The sequence below is a fragment of the Notechis scutatus genome, chromosome Z (genome assembly GCF_049901735.1).
Source record: "Notechis scutatus isolate UNSWTSFEM ecotype Mainland chromosome Z, rNotScu1.2, whole genome shotgun sequence".
NCBI lineage: Eukaryota > Metazoa > Chordata > Lepidosauria > Squamata > Elapidae > Notechis > Notechis scutatus.
Genome location: NC_142025.1, coordinates 17832349 through 17852007, shown reverse-complemented (window position 1 = coordinate 17852007; position 19659 = coordinate 17832349). Strand labels below are relative to the sequence as shown.

The 19659-nt window shown below is 34.3% G+C and overlaps 1 protein-coding gene across 6 annotated transcripts in view; it reads right to left on the bottom strand.

The window, feature by feature from the left end:
• Window positions 1-19659, bottom strand: part of NRP1 (neuropilin 1) — a 165004-nt gene that overhangs the window by 86219 nt on the left and 59126 nt on the right. For all 6 annotated transcript variants that reach the window (XM_087947104.1, XM_087947105.1, XM_087947107.1 and 3 more), the window contains 2 exons: window positions 11505-11686; window positions 5866-6093 (listed from right to left, as the gene is read on the bottom strand). In XM_087947104.1, coding sequence (XP_087803230.1) covers window positions 5866-6093; window positions 11505-11686 — 410 coding nt within the window. The remainder of the gene's footprint in view (window positions 1-5865; window positions 6094-11504; window positions 11687-19659) is intronic.

Below are 19659 nucleotides of genomic sequence, written 5' to 3'. Positions count from 1 at the left end.
CAGCAGATAAAAATCTTGTAGAATATCATATTAAATGGTAAGAGATTTTATTATGCATCATGAAAGACTATTGTACTGAGATAATGCAATATTGATTTGACTTGAGCAGGATGAAAACAGGTTTTTAAAAATCTTCCTACAGAGCATACTTGAAAAATTCTCTCTTTTTATTTTCAATTTCAAGCTCCAAACCCTTGCAAGTGACAATAAATTACTTAATGTAATGTAAAAGGTGACCATAGTCAGATGATTCACTGCAGGGAAAATGTCTTGACCAATAATTTATGAGATTATATCACTACTTGCTTAGCTAGTATATGTCAGTCTTTTCTGAAAGCTGCTATTAATCCTTCTTTGCCTTGTAATTTGTGAGCCAAAGGTCGAATAGATTTCAGCAGAGCACATTTACTCTTAACTGTTTAAACTGAAATTATAGATTAGCTGGGACCCATTTAAGTTACTGCTAAAAATTACTACATTTTAAGACACACAATACTCACTCTCATTTTTAAAGCATCAATTTTAGAGCTGGAGTTGTGTAATTGGGAAATATTACATCTTACTTTAGGGAGTAGGAAAGTGAAAACTACCTTTTCTGCATTACTTTGTATCTTGGTATAAGAAATTAAAACCACAGGAAAAATGAATTTCACTGCAGGAAAATAGTCAGCTTTAAATACCAGGCATCTGTCATTAAGGAATAGGAAATAAATAAAAGAGGAGATTGCTCATTGTTGTGGTATGTCATAACAATCATAAAACTGGTCAGTCGCATGACTGACTTGATTTTTCAACCTATGTTGTGGAAGCCATAAGCAAACAAGGCAGTTGTTAAGCAAATGCCATGGTCATTATGCCAACCAATGGTTCGTTATGGCGTGGTTTTGCCAAGAAAGAAGTTCTGATGGTAAAACCATCATAAAATAAAAAATGCTGCAAATGGCAGTAAATGTGAGCATGTTGTCGAGCATTCAAAGTTTGATCCGCAGAGGTGGCCTGAGCAACTTTGAATCCAGGTTGTAAGTTTCCGGGTTGTAAGTTATTACCAGGGGAGGCTGGTCATAACTTCAAGTGGTCTATAAGTGACCCATTGTAAATCGAGGAATCTGCATACCTGTGAGCTCCAAAGTTCTTTTTGGAGACAGACTCTAAAATGTTGCACAAACCTATAAATCACATGCCTGGTGTTCTAAAAGCTAAGCAATTGAATGACACTTTGGAGATTTCACGCAGGCATAATCCAATTGCTGGAATAGGATAAATCCACTGTTATGTTTCTTATTAACATAAATGGAAATGTGACAAATCTAATAGACATAAGTTGTTCAAATCATCTCTCCCTCATCCATTATGCTGCTTCTCTGGAACAAAAAGAACAAAAAACAAAATCACTTTTATGGAGTACTACCCTTCTGTCCTTACGCCTATTGAACTTGTATCTCTTATGATTTCTGATTTAATAGTAGGATGGCCAATATCCAGAAAATGTTTTATAAAATGAAGTTATTGGCAATGGCATGTTAAAAGCATATTGTACACTAACAAAGAAGATATAGATGGATGTTGACCTCAAAAATGTCATTTTCGAGGTTACATATCACTTTGCGGCATTGACTTGAGCTCCTTGCAAGAAATATTCTTAATGAATTGATTTAGGCATGCTGTTCAGTTACGAAAGCAAGGGACTCTGTTCTGAAATAGCAAAGCCTACCCTTAACTAATGGAAGCCTACCTTATAAAGACTCACACCAAAAAAACTAGAAAAACTTATAAATGTTCGATTTTCCAGGAAGGGCTTCTCCTGAGCTTTTCTTTGAACATTCTGAAGTTCAACATTAATCTTCTACAGCCATAAAAGAGAATACAGTCTCTTTGATAAAATACTTTGGCAATGAGACTAAAATCTATGATAGCAAAATATTGTCCAATGTTATATTTATTGTTAATAGGGCTGTGAAATTTTTTTCAAAAGAATTGCTTTGGAACTTGACCAGAGTTCTCTCTATTAATTATTAAAGTAGCTCTATCTAAAAAAAAAAAGATACAGCTAGTTAAAGTTAATGTAACTCTTAAAGCAGTAGCGCCATTTTAATTGTCACATAGACAGCTGAAAAATAATAAACTGATTTAATGAATAGCCAAACTGGTATTGTACTCAAGCTTGTGAAAAGTCTGAAGCACCTCCTTCAAATTATTTCTGAACTAGGCACAATCTGGTTGTTAATATACTACTTATGTCCAGTAGATTTATTGTCATCAGTTAATGGAAAAAGTTAATATGGAATATTAAACAATGGTTCATATTAAAAGATAATATTTATATGTTTATATATGCTAAATAATGCACATTTCAAAGCTATTGTCATCCTAGAAAAAATATAATGGATAAGTAGTTACAGAAATATATATTTAAAATGTTTACAGCTTAAATAAAGGACATTTTTTAAAATTCTAAGATATATTAGAAAAACTATAATACTTGAGCATAATAGTTTTAGCTCTATCATTCTCTTGAACTGGAAAATTGCTACCTTAGGGGAAATAACCTTGACACTAATCACTTGGAAATATTTCAAATAATTTTTCCGACTAGTCTTTTTCCCCCCACACATCAATTGCAGTAAAGATTACTGCAGGTATTCATACCATAAACCTTTCTACAACAGAGAAAAGCTAATTATTATATTTAAGGCATAGTTACACTATGTTATAAAGCTGTTGCAATGGACAAGTTAAACACTACATAAATGTTTTATTAAAAAAAAGATAACAATTAACAAAAAACCAACAAAGGAAAAGAAGAAAAAGAAAATGACAAAAGGAAAAGATGCAATGGAAGACGAAAAGACATATAAAAATGTAATTTCCTATTTTCTTAGCAGCAAATACAAATGATTATAAAATTATAACTTACTCTATAGTTACAAAAACGTTTTCTTATTTCTATTATCTATTTTTTTTTCTTAATCATCAAAATCAGAACTCATCAGTTCATTTTTTTTTCTATTTCATGAAAAAAGTGTAGATTTTTCTTTTGGTAATAAATGTAAATATCTTTTCACTAATCAGTGAAGTTTAGCCATGTCTATAAGTGAGGTACCCACCATTCTTACCTACCATTCCTGCATTTTGGATAATGCTAAATTTTTCCACTTTTGAGCATATAATAATCTTTCTGCAGTTGTCATAGAATAAAAACAAAGTTCCATGATTTTTTGTTCTTTCTGTTCATTACTTCCAAAAGAAAAGCCTCTCATTTCGCTTTAAAATGTTTTGAATTAGTGAGTGTATTTGTAACAAAAAATGTTTGGCTTTATTAATGTTCATCAAATATTATAAAATGTCTCTTCCTATTATTCATATTCCACAAAAATTTGAAGTACCTTCATACATTCCAGATAATTTCTCTGGTGCCAAATATCAACTCTATATTATTTATAAAAAGTTATAAAAATTCTATTTAAGATTAGAGCTTAATGTAAATTTTAACCCTTTCAATCACATATTTTCCCATTATTCATGTACTGCAATCAAATTTTTAGCCCATTTTGTCATACATAATTTCATTTCATATTCTTTTGTCTCAAATTTCAACAAAACGTTGTACATTTTAGCAATGCATATCCATCATTTGTATATAATTTTGTTTCAAGTTCGGTGTTAGATAGTTCAAAACTTTAAAGTATTTTATCTACTTTAAATTTTTCTGATAATTGTCCATAAGCAAACCATTGACAAGTATATCCTTTTATCAGATCTTAATTTGGTTTGAGCTTATATTCCCTTTGAAAAAATCCTAGCTTATCACAATGCTAACTATTTATGCTTACTTATAATTATTTATTTATAGAATACTTCTTGCAATAGGTGAAAATTATCCACTTTTTCCCCCATAGAGCAATAGGAAAAGACTAGCCTCTTAATCTGAGCTAAATTTGGATGGAAAAAGATATTTTGATCTTTGGAAGAAATCCTAAGGCATTAATTATTCTAGAAACCTTATGAAGAATATTTAGAAGGGTTATTGCTTTTAATCCGCTTAGTATGTGTGCTAACAAATTCTATATCTCAATGAGACTATTCTGGGTAAGCATTTTCTTGTATGTAGAAGTCCAAAAACCCATCTAATCCGTCTTTCGGCCTGTCCAGACGGTTGTCAGTCTGATGTATTCAAGTACCCCAGAAGCATTGATCAGGAGATGATAGCTCTTTTTGTCTTATTTCCCTGGAAAGACTGCTTAGATATGTTGTTACCTACGATTCAGGAGATAACCACAAATTGTAGCCATCAATGCTAATATCTACTGATCTGCCTTGAATTTCTCCAGTTCTCTTAAATCCCTCTAAGACAGCTATGAGGAAAGCATTTCATAATGCATTTCTGAATTTAATAATGTTTCATGGATTTTAGTTGCATTCTCCGCTCACTTGTTTTTAATAGATGATGACCAAGGACCCAATTGTCCCCACATTTGCCTCATTAGATGGAAAGTGGATCCATACCTCTTACATTCTAAATCATATTTCACACTCATTCAACTAGTGGTAACAGCCAACAAATAATCCCAATCCACAGTGGTAAGGAAAATGAGAAAGAACAATGGATTGTGTGAACAGTGTGTTGGCAACAAGTAGCAATTAATAATTTGTGATGTGGCAAGTATGAGGGGAAAGTGAAAATAAAGCACCTGGAATCATATAGAATATTCTGGAAACCCATGCCAGGGACAGCAGGAGCAATGGATTTTTCATTATGTGTGTGTGTCTATGTGTGTACTTGAATGACCAAGAGTGTATAACCCCTCCAAGGATTTATGCAGTGGCCTTGAGCCACTGTGACATTATGATTATAATAATTGTATAAATTATTATTGAATATATTTTATACTGGTTCCTATATAAAAACATCTCTAAACAGCTTACAAATATAGAAGCTATAACAGAAATAATATGAAAATCATACAACAAAACAGTAGGGAGGAATAGGTAAACAAAAACAGAAATAAAACTATTTATCCAGGCTTCATGCAAGAAATACTAAAGAAATTTAAAATATTTAGTATTAAGTGCCTCACAAGCTTCAAGAAAAGCTACTTCAGAAAGTTCAGAGATACTACAGGACCAACCACACCCACATTGGCACTAGATGGTTTTTGGCACATGGAAAAAAATCTCCACATCAGTTTCAGGGATGGACTGGGCCTGCAAAGCCTGTCCCAAATTCCTAGGGCCCTTTATGCCAAAAACAAAATCCCGATCTTGACTCATCAGCCAATTGGCAGCTAATGATTGCTTCAAAAGACTGTAATATCTGCCACAATTTGCAACAATTTCAATTTCTGAGAGTAAAACTAACTCCCTATAGAACACTTCACAGTTGTCTAAACTTAACCAGCAGCAGTAGAATAATACAATATATCATCTCTCCATTATGCTAACAACATGTAAAATTTATCTCTTTAGCCCACATCAGCAAGAATTTGATGTAAGATCACTGTTACAGCAGAACTCAATGTTAGCAGGATCAAATTCTGTACCACTCTATAATATATAATTGAATTAATCTTGTATCTTTATACCATTATTTTGTGAACATTTTAATACTTTTATCATCAGTTTAACTACATTAAAATACAAGCAGAACTGCATTTCATTTGATGGACAGCATAGGAAACTCAATACATTTCTGCCTGACTTCTTTGTCCCTGATAAAGCCTAATGCCTTGAAATCTGGACACATTTAAAGGTTAATATTAAAATATTCTTTATCTCCTAATTTTAATTTTATGATGATGATTAAACCAGCCCTTGTTAACCATGGCATCAGTAACATCATGACAGCTATTGGGGGGGTGGGAGTCTTACCTTCCGGGAAACCCTCCCAGACTTCCAAGCGATCATAGCGGCAGAATGCGCCTCCTGGAGGGTTTGTATCCGGTTCCAGTTCAAAGCTTTCAAATTCCAGGATAATCTCTGACATCTTTGGTGCAAAGATAATGTAAGTACATTCAAGGCTGTTGGGATATTTTTCAGGGAATCCTGGTGATTTGATCATTCCAGTCATGGATGTGAAGTTTCTGGAACATTCTGGTCCTGCACCACAAAAGATACAACAATATATATCCCATTTTTTAGAGTATTACAGTTAGCAAGAAAATAAACTACGCCACTTCTCTTTTAAAAAATGCAGCATGGCCTGTTGCCCCATGTTAATCTCCATATTGGTCACACAGCTAACTTGTTCCTAATACTGATAATTGTTACTAAAATGCAATTCCCATTTAGCCCATTTTTCTACCAGACCCAGCTGAAAAAGTAAACTTGGGCCAGTTCTGAAATAGAGAAAAAAATTATGACAATGTCATATGGGAACAATGAAAGAGTAAACTGCAGAAATATTGTCAGCCCAAGGGAAATAATTATAGTCCCTTTAAGCTTAAATCTTTAAATCTCCAGGTTGACAGCCCTTTATTGGTAAAACAGAATGTTTTGCAAAAAGAGGGAGTGTGGTGTTTGGTCGATGGAACAATGGTTTCATATTCCTAGAGTAGTGGCTCACTAAGTCTTCCAGATGTGACCTATGCCTTCTTGACAAACTAGATGTGAAAGGTAATTCTTACTTGTATCAAGGGTGACTGACTCATTCTGAGCAGTGTTGACATAGGTGCACCAGTGAAATGATGCTGTTAGTGAAGGTATGATAAATTGTTTGATTACTAGCAATGTTGATCAATTCTAACTAACTTCAGTAATTGTGCAAAGCAATTCTATTGTAGTGCTACAAGCTGCCCATGTGGAAGGGCAATGTCCACTGCCCTTGTGACTTCTAATTTCTTTGCAGAAGTAACTTTTTCTAATGCAATCACAACAGATGAGGAAAATAACTGTCCTAAGCATTGATTCACACACTGCAACATTGGTGCAGACATATATACAGGAAGATGCCATTCCTATAAGAGGCAGCAAGGATATTTGAAAAAAACACTTCCCTATATAGGAATGTATGAGAGTCTATTTTCAAATTTCATTGCTATCAGGATTACTCCCTGCTGTGTTGCAAATTTCATTCATTCATTCATTCATTCATTCATTCATTCATTCATTCACTCACTCACTCACTCAATCATCCACCTCACTCATTCACTCACTAACTCTCAATAACACGACCCTGCAGCATACAAGAGGAGGGGGAAAAAACTTTCCACAACAAGCACAAAATAAGACCAAAAACTATAATACATTAAAGTCAACTAAAACATAAAATGGCAACCGGACCAAAATACACTATATTGCAACTCATTCAATTGGGACTCGACTCAACCTAACTCAAACAAATAGGAGAAAAGCCAGATCTTGACCACCTTTCTAAAGGTTTGCAAGCCTGGGATCAACTATATATTTGGAACAAATTGTTCCAAATGTAGGATCACATTGAATTCCACAAATATATAGAAAATTAATCTTTTCTTTCTCAGCTGCAGCCTTCAGAAAATCTCTTTTATGTTATCTGATTTCCATTCATACACCAAAGTAGTTTCAAAATAAGATAAATCTATTGTCCCATAGCAATACAGACTAGGATGATGGATATTGCAGCCTAATATATCTGGACTCCACCAAGTTTGGAAATACTGTTTTATAGTTAAAAATGTCTCCAATTCTTCTACATTTTGTGGTAGAGAATTTTCCCCTATGACAAGAGATATTAAGACCTAGAGCTTCAGCACAGATGTATCGTACTAAATAGGATTTCCTTGTTGACAAAGTTATAGTCTCTCTCTCTCTCCCTCTCCCTCTTCCTCTCTCTCTCTCTCCCTCCCTCCTTCTCCCTCTCCTTCTCTGTAATGCAAAGAAAATTTCCTCCCTTCCTTCCTTCCTTCCTTCCTTCCTTCCTTCCTTCCTTCCTCAGTCCCTCCCTCCCTTCCTCTGACAAATAAATTTTGATGAAGGCTAATCTAAGCAAATGGCCATATTTATCTATTCATTGATAAAGCTAGTGACAACTCTAGTCTGTTGCATATGTTTATAAATAAAGTCACAATATGCAATGGAGTAAAATAATTCAGAACATGCAATTTCCTGCCTACTTGGTATCCTGTCAATCCAAAGTTAGCAAACAAGAGAAAAGAATTAGTTCATATTTGTTTCAATTTTTGCTTAGTCTCAAATATTTGTTTTCAATATATTTTGCTCTACTTTTGTAAACTTAGTAAAGGAAAACAAAACTGGATCAAATCTGATTACAGCTATCTTCATGGACACATGCATATTGATATTTTGACAACAATATATTTATAGTTTGCCTCTGCTTTCCTTAGTTGTTTTTTCCCCAATTCCTTTTATAGCCAGAGAGGGTAAAATTATGAGGGGTCTTTGATGCTCTCTGAGCTTGCTTGTTTTTTTTTACAGATGTTTCATTACCTAAACATCATCAATGTTAGTCCTGATGATGCTAACTAGTTGAGTTTAATTTATTGTCATTGCACCTCGTATAATGAAATTAAATAAAGAAAACAAGAAAATAAGCAAGCTCAGAGAGCACCAAAGACCCCTCATGTCAATCCTGAGCTGCAAATATTCTCCTTTATTAGGGTCAACTATCCTATTCTGGGCACATTATGTGAATATTTAGCTTTCTGGAGAAGGATCTAATGATGGAAAAAATGAAAGAGAAAGGATAACTAGCAGCAAGCTGGATGGACTTGGTTACAGTGGCAATAAATACACTGTTGGACAATCAGCTGAAGGATCAGGTTAGAAATAGATAGTTATGGAGATTCAGAGATTCATCTCTTATCTAGCCTAACTTCTACTCAACTACTTTATCTGTGTAACGTGAAATTTCTGCTGCAGTTGAGAATTAGCAAATAATTTTAATAGAAAATTTTTAGATGGAGAGACATTTAGAACTACAAAAGCACTATAAATTAAAGATAATATTTTTAAAAACAGCAATGAATTCTAACAAACTGTTAAAACCATATGACATCCTATAGCCTAATTTGTGCTATAATGTCCTAACTCATAGGCAAAATGATCAGGCAAATGAGGTAGAGGTGAAAGAAGGTAATGATAGGATTTTGTAGCTTTGCCACTCAAATTGTATAAGATAATATTCTATACTCAATGATCTATCTCATTGTCCTGTAATGGACAAAGAGGCATATTCACACTATACACATTTTTATTGGAATCTAATATTAAATTTTACTGCAATCTAATATTTAATTATTATTAAAATATTAGATACAGAATTCAATTTATTTATTTTTTATATTTTTTTATTCCACTTTTACAAGTAGTCCTCATAGTTATAACTGACCCTTGGATTATGATCTTAAGTCATTGTGCTTGTAAGTTGATGCATCATGTGATCACACCCAATTTTTTTGACATATGTGGTCATTAAGCAAATCAATTTTCCCCAGTGAGCATTTTTTCCTGGAAACTGGAAGTAAATTTGAGAAACTATCAAAAAGCACCCCAAATTGCAGTCACATGTTCGCAGTATCACAAATGGCTGTGTAAAGGTTGCCAGATGCCCAAATTACAATCGTGTGTGTGTTTGTATTTGTTTGTGTCTGTGAATGCACATGTAGATGCAATTGTCATAGGTGTACAAATGGGGCTTTTGGGGATCCACTGTAACTTTGGTCATTAAGTGACTGTTTGTAAGCTAAGGACTATCTATATTATTTTTATAAATAATTCAAGGTGGCAAACATATTAATTACTCCTTCTTTCTGATATTTCCCTCACAAAAATAACACTGTGAGATTGGTTGGGCTGAGAGAGCATGACTGCCCCACAGTCACCCAGCTAGGCTTGGAGCTAAAGTGGGATTAGAACTGCTGATATTTAGCCTGGTGCCTTAACTACTATACTAAACTGAAGCACTAAACCAAAATGGCTTTACAGTAACTGTAATTCTCAGACCACACATGCGCATGGGAACTTCTTCATTTTTGAACATAGAAATAGCATTTCCACTTTGACATACTATGGCATAAACCTGAATTAATATTACTTTGGGGGCAATAATTTTAAATATTCTGACTTTTGAGTGTGCAAGTTCTCATTTATAATGTTGCCTTAATGTACCTAATGTCTTTCTGAAGGAGATTTAAGACATCATACAAGGAAATCAATAAAGGGAACTGTTGAGTGTCACTGAGATATCAAGGAAAAAAAAATCTGTACTGAAACACTCACTTTCTGCAAATTGCTGGTTTTGGAGACCTTTCACTAGATCTTTATGCACCACGGCCTTAAAAAAATCATTGTTTAATTGGCACGGTACTAATAACCGAAGTTGTTCGGTAGCTAAATGTTTTGTCCTGGAGGCAAAACCTTTCTATAAAAATTAACATCTTGGAATAGGGTGGAATGTTGTTTTATTTTATTCATCACCTAGCTTTGTTCAGATCATGTTCCTGGATGCCAAATACTTTTTCATATTCCAAAAAACTATTCCAATGACTGTGATCTTTACTCACAAAATTACTTCAAAAAGAATTTGACCATGGGACAGAAGTCATTTGCCAGTCTTTGTCAGAGCAGAAAACCTCATACATCCGATTCATGTGGCATTTTATTTGCAAAAATGCTTGCATTCATCTGTCCTGACTGAAATAAATCAGGTGGCGTTTGAGGCCTAAATAAAAATTACTGCATTCCTTCTAGGACTTTTTAGCAGCAAATGTTTAAAAAATATTCTGATGTTCTACACACCATCCATTCTCAATCCACAATGGACACAATGAATTAACAAAGATTACCATATTGGGAAAATATTTGTAATATTATAAAAAGACAAAATCAACATATTAAAGGCAAAAAAAGGATGTATAAATTAAGCAGGACTTTCAAATGAAGCTAATTATTTAATTCTGACCTTTTCCATTCAACAAATATTTAATTAAACAGTTAATTGTAGAAAAAAGTTGGAAAATCACATTAGCAAAATCAGTAATAAAATTAGGAATATGCTTTCTCTTTCTTTTGTTACAAGGTTCAGAAGTTTGCATTTCTTTACTATTGTTTTGACATGCAGTAACCATTTTAAATGAAAAAGCTTATTAATTTAAATTAGAGATATGTATAAAATACAAATTTGTTGATTTATTTATTTAAAATTCAAAAGTTGCTAAATCGATGTTCACTCATGAAGGCTCAAATTAGTAATAAAAATTTGTGAACATATTACAAGCAAATAATAGGTTATATTCATCACAATTGTAGCTTTCCAGAGTAATAGGATTTACTGTTATGAGAACAGAGTGCAAAAAAGAATTATATTTCTATTAGAACAGACCAAAAGTTAGTGACTTGATACACTGACTTCCACAGTCTTATGAAAGCAATGTTCTAGAAACTAAATTGATATTAAATATTCTTTTAATTCCCCTCTCTCCAAGTAACAGTGACCTTCAAATTGAACAATCCCACTGTCAATATTTTATATTAAAAACAATTAGCACGACAAGATTAAGCAGCTTGCTCACCTCTTTTAAAAATTTCATAGCGAATGGAGAAGCCTGCTCCATGAGTTTCATAATCAGAGACAAACTTGATTAACAGGTATGGTCCTGTAGATATCACAGGTGGGGGAGCAATTTTGCCACAAAACTTTCCCCACACTCGCCCATTTGCACTGTCTCCATCAATCACTTCAACATAATCGTACCTGGTAGATAAATTGAAGGGGAAAAAAACTTTAACTTCCAGGGAAGAAAAAAAGAAAACTAATTAATTTAAGAACCACAGCCATACAGCACAGATAATGAAGAATAATGCTAGCCTGTTTGGAAGCTGTATAATCCTAAAAGATATGTGCAAAATGAAAAAAAAAAATTAAAATGGACTACATCATGTTGGTAGACATCATCTGGCGAGATGGAACTATTAGGAAGAATAGCACCATTATAGTTACAGACAATATCAGCTAAAGTAACCAATTAACAAGAAAAAGGAAAACTCGTGAGCACAATTCTGTATTATTAAATTGCATTCCTTTGTCTATCATGGCATTGTTATCAATACATAATACACTAAATTCTTTTCAAATGGTGGTGTTCTTGTCTGAATTCTAAAACATCATTTTGGCTTTAATTTCTGTACAATACTTGTATTCTGACATGGAATCCTGCTAGTGTATAGTCCACAGAATAATAAATGAAGTTTCAGATATTATGCTACCTTTATTGCTTTGCTACTTTCTTAATTGTTACACATTTGTGTATTTTTAAAAACCATATTACTTAAAATGACTATCGTAATATAAAAATGGATTTTGCATAAGGATTTAGAAGCTCTGTAGAAAGATTTGATTCTGTCTTCTACACACAAGCAAGACACATGTATAAAATAATAAAAAAGGAAATATGCAATAATGAAAATGAAACTCTGCTTCAGCTGCATGAGTATATTAATCCATTTTTTCAGTCTCAAAAGATTGTACAATAACAGAGGCATATAAAACAGCATAAAAATATGGACTTGCTTCTTGCCAAGTCAACTTGTAGACCAATTAGATTGAAATTGTCCATTCAGGTTTAAGTTAGTTCCCGAAGTTGAGATTAAAAGATAATTTTCACAATTATCTAAGAATTTCATAATGGAAGATTATAAGTGAGAATTTATGTTACTAAAGATTAAAAACCCCAATTATTAATTAAAACTCACATAAACACAAACATGAAAAAAATGGTTACCAAATTTCTGAAACATTAATTGGACACAAAACCCTGAACAATAGCAACAAGTAGTGGCATTTATCTTGGCAGTCTTCAAAGGCTAAATCAGTCAGTCCTCATAAATCTTTGTATGGAATATTGCCAGAAAGCCCCAGAGATAGAGACTATAGATTGAAAACCTTAGAAAATAGAACATAAATGTCCTGAACCACAGAGACAAAACAAAAATAACCTAGTTCTGCATTGATGACAACAAACCCACAGAGATGTCCATGAAGATATCAGGACTTAAACCAGACTCCAGAGAAGTTAACCTAGTGTTTTTCAACCTTAGAAATTTTAAGTTATGTAGACTTGAACTCCAGAATTCCTTAGCTAGCAAGTTAAGATTGCCAAGGTTGAGAAACAGTGATCCAACGAGCTACATCTTAAAGACCGCTACTGTACTGTGGAATGTGAATTAATCCCTTTTCCTGATATTGCAATAATCCTCAGAACCACCAGGTTCTGGTCACCATGATATAAAAAAGATGCTGCTAAAAAAGCACAGAGAAAAACAACAAAAATGATAAGATGCCCTAGGCTTTGCATCTGATACAGATGGATGATGGAAAAAGTAGACAAGAAGTACTTTCCCCTCATATTCGATCATTACTCAATTGCTCCTCCCAGCAATTACTGATATAAAAAGTAAAAGAAAGTAGTTTTGGAGCTCATGGGTTAGTTGGAATGCTTTTTGGATGAAAAAGAGATTTTGATCTGGAATTTTGAAGTTGGGAGAAACACTGGCCCTGTCAGACAAATGCAGTTCAGTGCTGAGAAAATAAGACCTTATACTTAGGCAAGAAAAACCCATCCACATATATAGAAAAACCAAACCACATCTAGGAGTCCTAATGGACAAACATTTAAGTAAGTGGTGCAGTTGCCACAAAGGCCATCAACAGAGGGATAATATCTATTATTTGAAGTGATAGTAACGCTTTATACAAATGCTACCAACCTCTTTTCCATCGAGGACCTGTATACTGCTTGAGTCAAAAAGAGGGCTGTGAAAATATGTATGGACCCCTCACATCCTGGACACAAACTGTTTCAACTCCTACCCTCAAAACGATGTTATAGATCACTGCACACCAGGACAACCAGACACAAGAACAGTTTTTCCCCAAACACCATCACTCTGCTAAACAAATATTCCCCTTAAAGTTAAATGATCTACTATGTCTGCATTACTATTACTATTCATCTTCTCATCCTTCCTTTCACCCATCTCCTCCCACTTATGACTGCATTAATGTAACTTTGTTGCTTGTGTCCTTATGATTTTTTAAAATTGACTGTTTACTAGTATAATTTGATTTGATTTGATCACTTATTGTTGTTTCCTAGTACGATTCAATTGCTTATTGTACCTTATGACTATCATTAAGTGTTGTACCTTATGATTCTTGATGAATGTATCTTTTCTTTTATGTATAATGAGAGCATTTGCACCAAAACAAATTCCTTGTGTGTCCAACCACACTTGGCCAATAAAGAATTCTATTCTATTCTATTCTATTCTATTCTATTCTATTCTATTCTATTCTATTCTATTCTATTCTATTCTATTCTATTCTATTCTATTCTATTCTATTCTATTCTACTCTACTCTACTCTATTCTACACTGCAAAATTGGAATACTGCATCCAGTTTTGATCACTGTGATATAAAAAAGATCTTGAGATGCTAAAAAAGAGCACAGGAAAGAATAACAAAAATGATAAGGAGTTTGAAGACTAAACCACACAATGAACATTTGCAGGAACTATGTATGTCTAGTCTAACAAAGACAAGGACTAGAAATGAAATGATAGCAGTTTTCCAATATTTGAGAGGTAGTCACAGAGAAAAGGAAGTTGACCTATTCTCCAAAGCATTGGATGGCAGATGCTTTGGACTAGAATTAGGAGAAAGGACTAGAATTAAGGAGAAATTTCCTGACAGTAAGAACAATTAATTAGTGAAACAGCTTGCCTCCAGAACTTGTAGGTTTTCCATGGTTTTAAAAAAGAGATTGGACAACTATTTGCTTGAAATGGTATAGGTCTTCTGCTCAAGAAGTGGTTAGATTAGAAAACCTACAAGTTCCCTTCCAATCTTGTTATTCTATCTTTTATGTTCAATGATTATAGAAAAAATTGAATTTTAAAAACCTTTATTTATTTAAAGCATTTTTATAGCCTCCCATCTTATATCAAACTCTGGGCAACTCCCCAGTTATTGAAATTCAGATTTTATTAAAATTTAATTTGGAGATTCCTTCCCAGAATTACCCACTGAGTGTTTGATTGATTATATGCTGTCATGTCCGCACTGACTTTTAGTAGCTACACAGTTTTTCTCTAGGATAATCTATCCCTAATTTGGTCCTTGAGATCTTCCAATCGTGCAACATTTGCCACTGTAATTGAGTCCATCCACTTTAATGCAAATTGTCCTCTCCTTTTCTTTCTCTCTGGTTTATCCAGTATCATAGACTTCTCAAGGTTGTTTAGAAGACATCTAAAATAGAATAATTTGACTCTGGTTATTAGTGTATTGAATGGGAATGGGTTTGATTTGCTGCATGATCTGTTTTAGTGTTTCTCAATTTCAGATATTTTAAGATATCAACCCCCAAAATTCTCCTGCTTGCATGCTGGCTGGGAAATTCTGTGAGTTGAAGTCCACAAATCTTAAAGTCGCTGAGGTTGAGAAACATTCAGTTTTAAAAATTCTTTTCGGCTATGTATGGTATTTTTGGAATCTTCTCCAAATACCACAGTTCAAAATAGTCGATGTTCTTTCTATTATGCAACTTCAAAATCTAAATTCCATTAAAACAGAACATCAGAAGCCTAAGCTAACTATTAGCACCAAATGTTTCTATTAGGTAAATATGGGAATATATGAATTATATTTCCTTGTCTTCTTTGTCTCTCTATCTTCCTGTGCATTTTATTCTCTTCTGTGACATATTACTCCTTCTTGATTCAGTTCCTTCCAATCTCTTCTGTTCTCCTCTGCACTCCTTTCTAAACGCTTCAAAATCTCCATCTTAATTCCACTTAGTTGTCAGGCACCCTCTAGAAAGGGGATCTATTTGGCTAGGAAGTATTTCTTTGTTGTTATGGCAACCATATGAGATGGGAAAATCTCTCACCAGGTAGAACAGATGTTACAGAATTTACATCAAGTCATTCTTCAAATCCTTAATGGGCTTTTACAGTTGCTTCCTTTTAAGAAGTGAATTAACCTCCTTCCGTTAGCGATGGTTGAATGTTTACATTTTCTACATTCAAGCTGTCCTATCTAGATAATTCAAGAATTATCTAACTAACAAGGAATTGGCTCAGCCAATTCTTTTCAAACATAGTTTCTAGCAGACACCTCCCACTGGAATTCAAAAAAAGCCAAAGTAATATTGCTTCTGAAACCTGGCAAACCACAAGACAGAGAAGAAATCTACCACCCCATTGGCCTTCTGAGTACTTGGTACAAATTTTTGGAGAAATGTATCATAAACAGAATTGGACCCAACCCACAATAGATACATTTCTGCCAGTGGAACAAGCCAGCCTTCATCATATTTGCAGCCGGGTTGATCAGGTGCTGAGCCTAACAAGACATATTGAGGCTGGTTTCCATTGAGGCTTAAAAATCACAGCTGTGTTCATCAACCTTACAGCAGCATATGATACCGTGTGGAAGAAGGATCTGCTTTACAAATAGAGTCACATCATCTCTGTAAAATCCTCTGTTGCCTAACAAACAACATGCTCAGCGATAGATTCTTTCAGATTATTATGGGGAACAATGTTATCAAGTTAGGAAGACTCCATAATAGCCTTCCACAAGGTTCTGTACTGGCACTCACATATCTTTATATCTCAGATATACCAGCTATAAGGGGTGTAAATTTGGGTATGCAGATGATCTGGCCCTAGCAGCACAAGATAAAAAATTGGAAGTATTGGGCTGCCTCATCTGTGAGGACCTGAAGTCCCTGGGAAAATTATTTGCTGACTGGAGACTCATACACGGTGTCAGCAAAATGACTACCTGTTTCCATCTCAACAACAAACTCGCCAATGTCATCCCTAAGGCCCACCTGAATAACAACCTTTTGACCCTCACCCCAAATACCTAGGAGTAACTTTGGATCAGACTCCCTTCTATACGAAACACTTAGAGAACATATCTAAAATCAATACCAGGAATAACTTACTCCAGAAACTAAGGGAATCAAGATGGGCAGCATCAGCCTCTACTCTCAGAATATCAGCACCAGGGTTGGTCTACTCCACAGCTGAATACTGCACCCCTGTTTGGCTTAATAGCTGCCACACTAACAAGATCAATGCTAAATTAAATAATATAATGAGGATCATAAGCAGTTGGATCTACTCCTACTTGCTGGCTCCCCGTTTTGAGCACCACTCGCCCTAAGAAGCCAGGAAGCCTTAGTGGAGGAGTACAACAAAATTAGGAGAAACTCACTTCTTCCTGTGCACACGCTGACCTTCCCCATCTATCAATTGGCAGGCTTAAATCCAGGAAACCTTCTCTGGCACTCACTCAACAGCTGTCTAACAACTTTGACAGCAACACACAGTGGAAAGCCAAATGGGCTGATGGATGCCCAGATACAGGTAGTTACGTACATGACCCTACACAAAAGGTGTCAGGTTTTTTTTTATTGCCTATTGCATATTTATTTATTTATTTATTTATTTATTTATTTATTTATTTATTTATTTATTTATTTATTTATTTATTTATTTATTTATTTGATTTGCCAATTGTTTACAAGATAATAAGTATAAGTGTATACATAGTTGTGAATACATGAAATGGGTACATATAAGAAAAATAAAAGAAGAATAAGAGAAACAATAGGACAGGGATGGTAGGCACGTTGGTGCGCTTATGCACGCCCCCCTACAGACCTCTTAGGAAAGGGGTGAGGTCAATAGTAGACAATCTAAGGTTAAAGTTTTTGGGGTTTGGGGAAGAAACTACAGAGTCGGGTAGAGTATTCCAGACATTGACCACTCTATTGCTGAAGTCATATTTCCTGCAATCAAGTTTTGACCTTCCTTGCCAGCATTGGTCAACTCTGAACAGGATCTGTACCCAACATGGTGTCTACCAGGACTCATTGTTTAAGTGGAGTCTTATCTCTATCGCTCAGTGTGACTGTGATGCTCCTTGTCAAAATATCCTTCACATTGTGTCTGAATATCCATCAAAAGCTTACACCAGCCCAATGTCTCCTTTTTTTCAAAATAGACTACCCTGTCCTTGAATGGCTGGATGGACTGGACATTACCTTTGAACAACTATAAGTCCATGTATTTGCCATATGCTAAATAAATAAAATTCAAGAATACTGGCATCCACTATTAAGTAATCAAAACATAAATAATGGTGGGTGTGTTATTGCCACTGAAGCTTTCACTCTTTGTATGTGCTGGCAATATCAGTGAGGCAGTAATAATTTTTCATGTTTTGGTTCTATTCTTTTTCCCTTTCTAGTGTTGCTTCTAATTGGGAATCTTTAGGTCACTACTGTAATAGAATCCTATGGATTCTGGCTTTTTATAGTGATATTTAACAGGTCTGTTTTTCTGACTTTAGTATGACTTAAGCAGAGGTGATATTCAACAGGTTCTGACCAGTTCTGGAGAACTAGTAGCGGAAATTTTGAGTAGTTTGGAGAACTGGCAAATACCATCTCTGACTGGCCCTGCCCCCATCTATTCTCTGCCTCCTGAGTCCCAGCTGATCAGCTGGATCTTCTTTTGTTGCCCTTCACAGGAGAAGGGAGCTGGAAAGCAGGTTAGTGGGGTAGGGAGGAAATGGGATTTTGCAATATCCTTCCCACAGGAGTGGGGAGGGAGTGGAGATTTTACAGTATCCTTCCCCTTCCATGCCCACCAAGCCATGCCCACAGTAATGGTAGTATTTTTTTTTAATCCCACTGGACTTAAGCTTTGTATTGATTAAATGGGGTTTATTATGTGTGTTTTGCTCTAGTGGGTCATTACTGTTGCTATGAAATATTTCATCAGCATAATTAACCAGGCCATAACTCATTTGGGCAAATTTTATTTACATTTTCATGCAAACATAATTATATAAAACTGCTTTCTAGATCAAAGCAGATTTATATCAAGAAGAGACAATGGTTAAAGGCTTCTAAATGAATGTGTACCATGGTTAGAATTCTGAATTATAATTCTTTGAATAATACTATGATAAGGCTCATTTTCCATTGCATAATCCTTGCCCAACTTCTAACATAATCTAAGGGAGGACTCACCCCCCCAAAAAAATCATTGCTGAAACCTGCAATTACCAAAATGAAATGAAAAACAATGAAAGCTAATTAGATCTGAGAACGATGGAGAAGAATCAAATCACCTTTCTTCTGCTAAGCATGAATTCCAGTTCTTGTTTATAGTCTTTGTCCTTAATCACATTATTCATTTTCATAGACTGAATGTGAACTGAACGTGTGTATGTCCATAAACTTGCATACAATTAAACCCACACACCTGTAGTCTTTAAAGCTGATTACATCAAGCCAAAATGTTTATGTTGATTTAATTAAAAATGAAAACTATGTATCTGCTTTTAAAGAAAGAAAAATCATTGTTAGGAAATTGCATTTCAGGTACTGTTTTATCTTGTTGTTTCTTAATGAGTTTTGTTTTGTTTTTAAATTACTCAAGGAACAACTGGATTAAAAAACACACAAATCCTAGTAGTTGCCTTTTAAACTCATGAAATGAATTTTTATTTGGACAACCCTATTTTATCTTATTATACCTGAAATTAATGTTATATTAATTTGTTCTGGCCATTTCTTCTATTGTTACATATGTAAAAAAGCTCCCAATTACATTAATGGATAGAGAACTTTAAAAAAGCCCA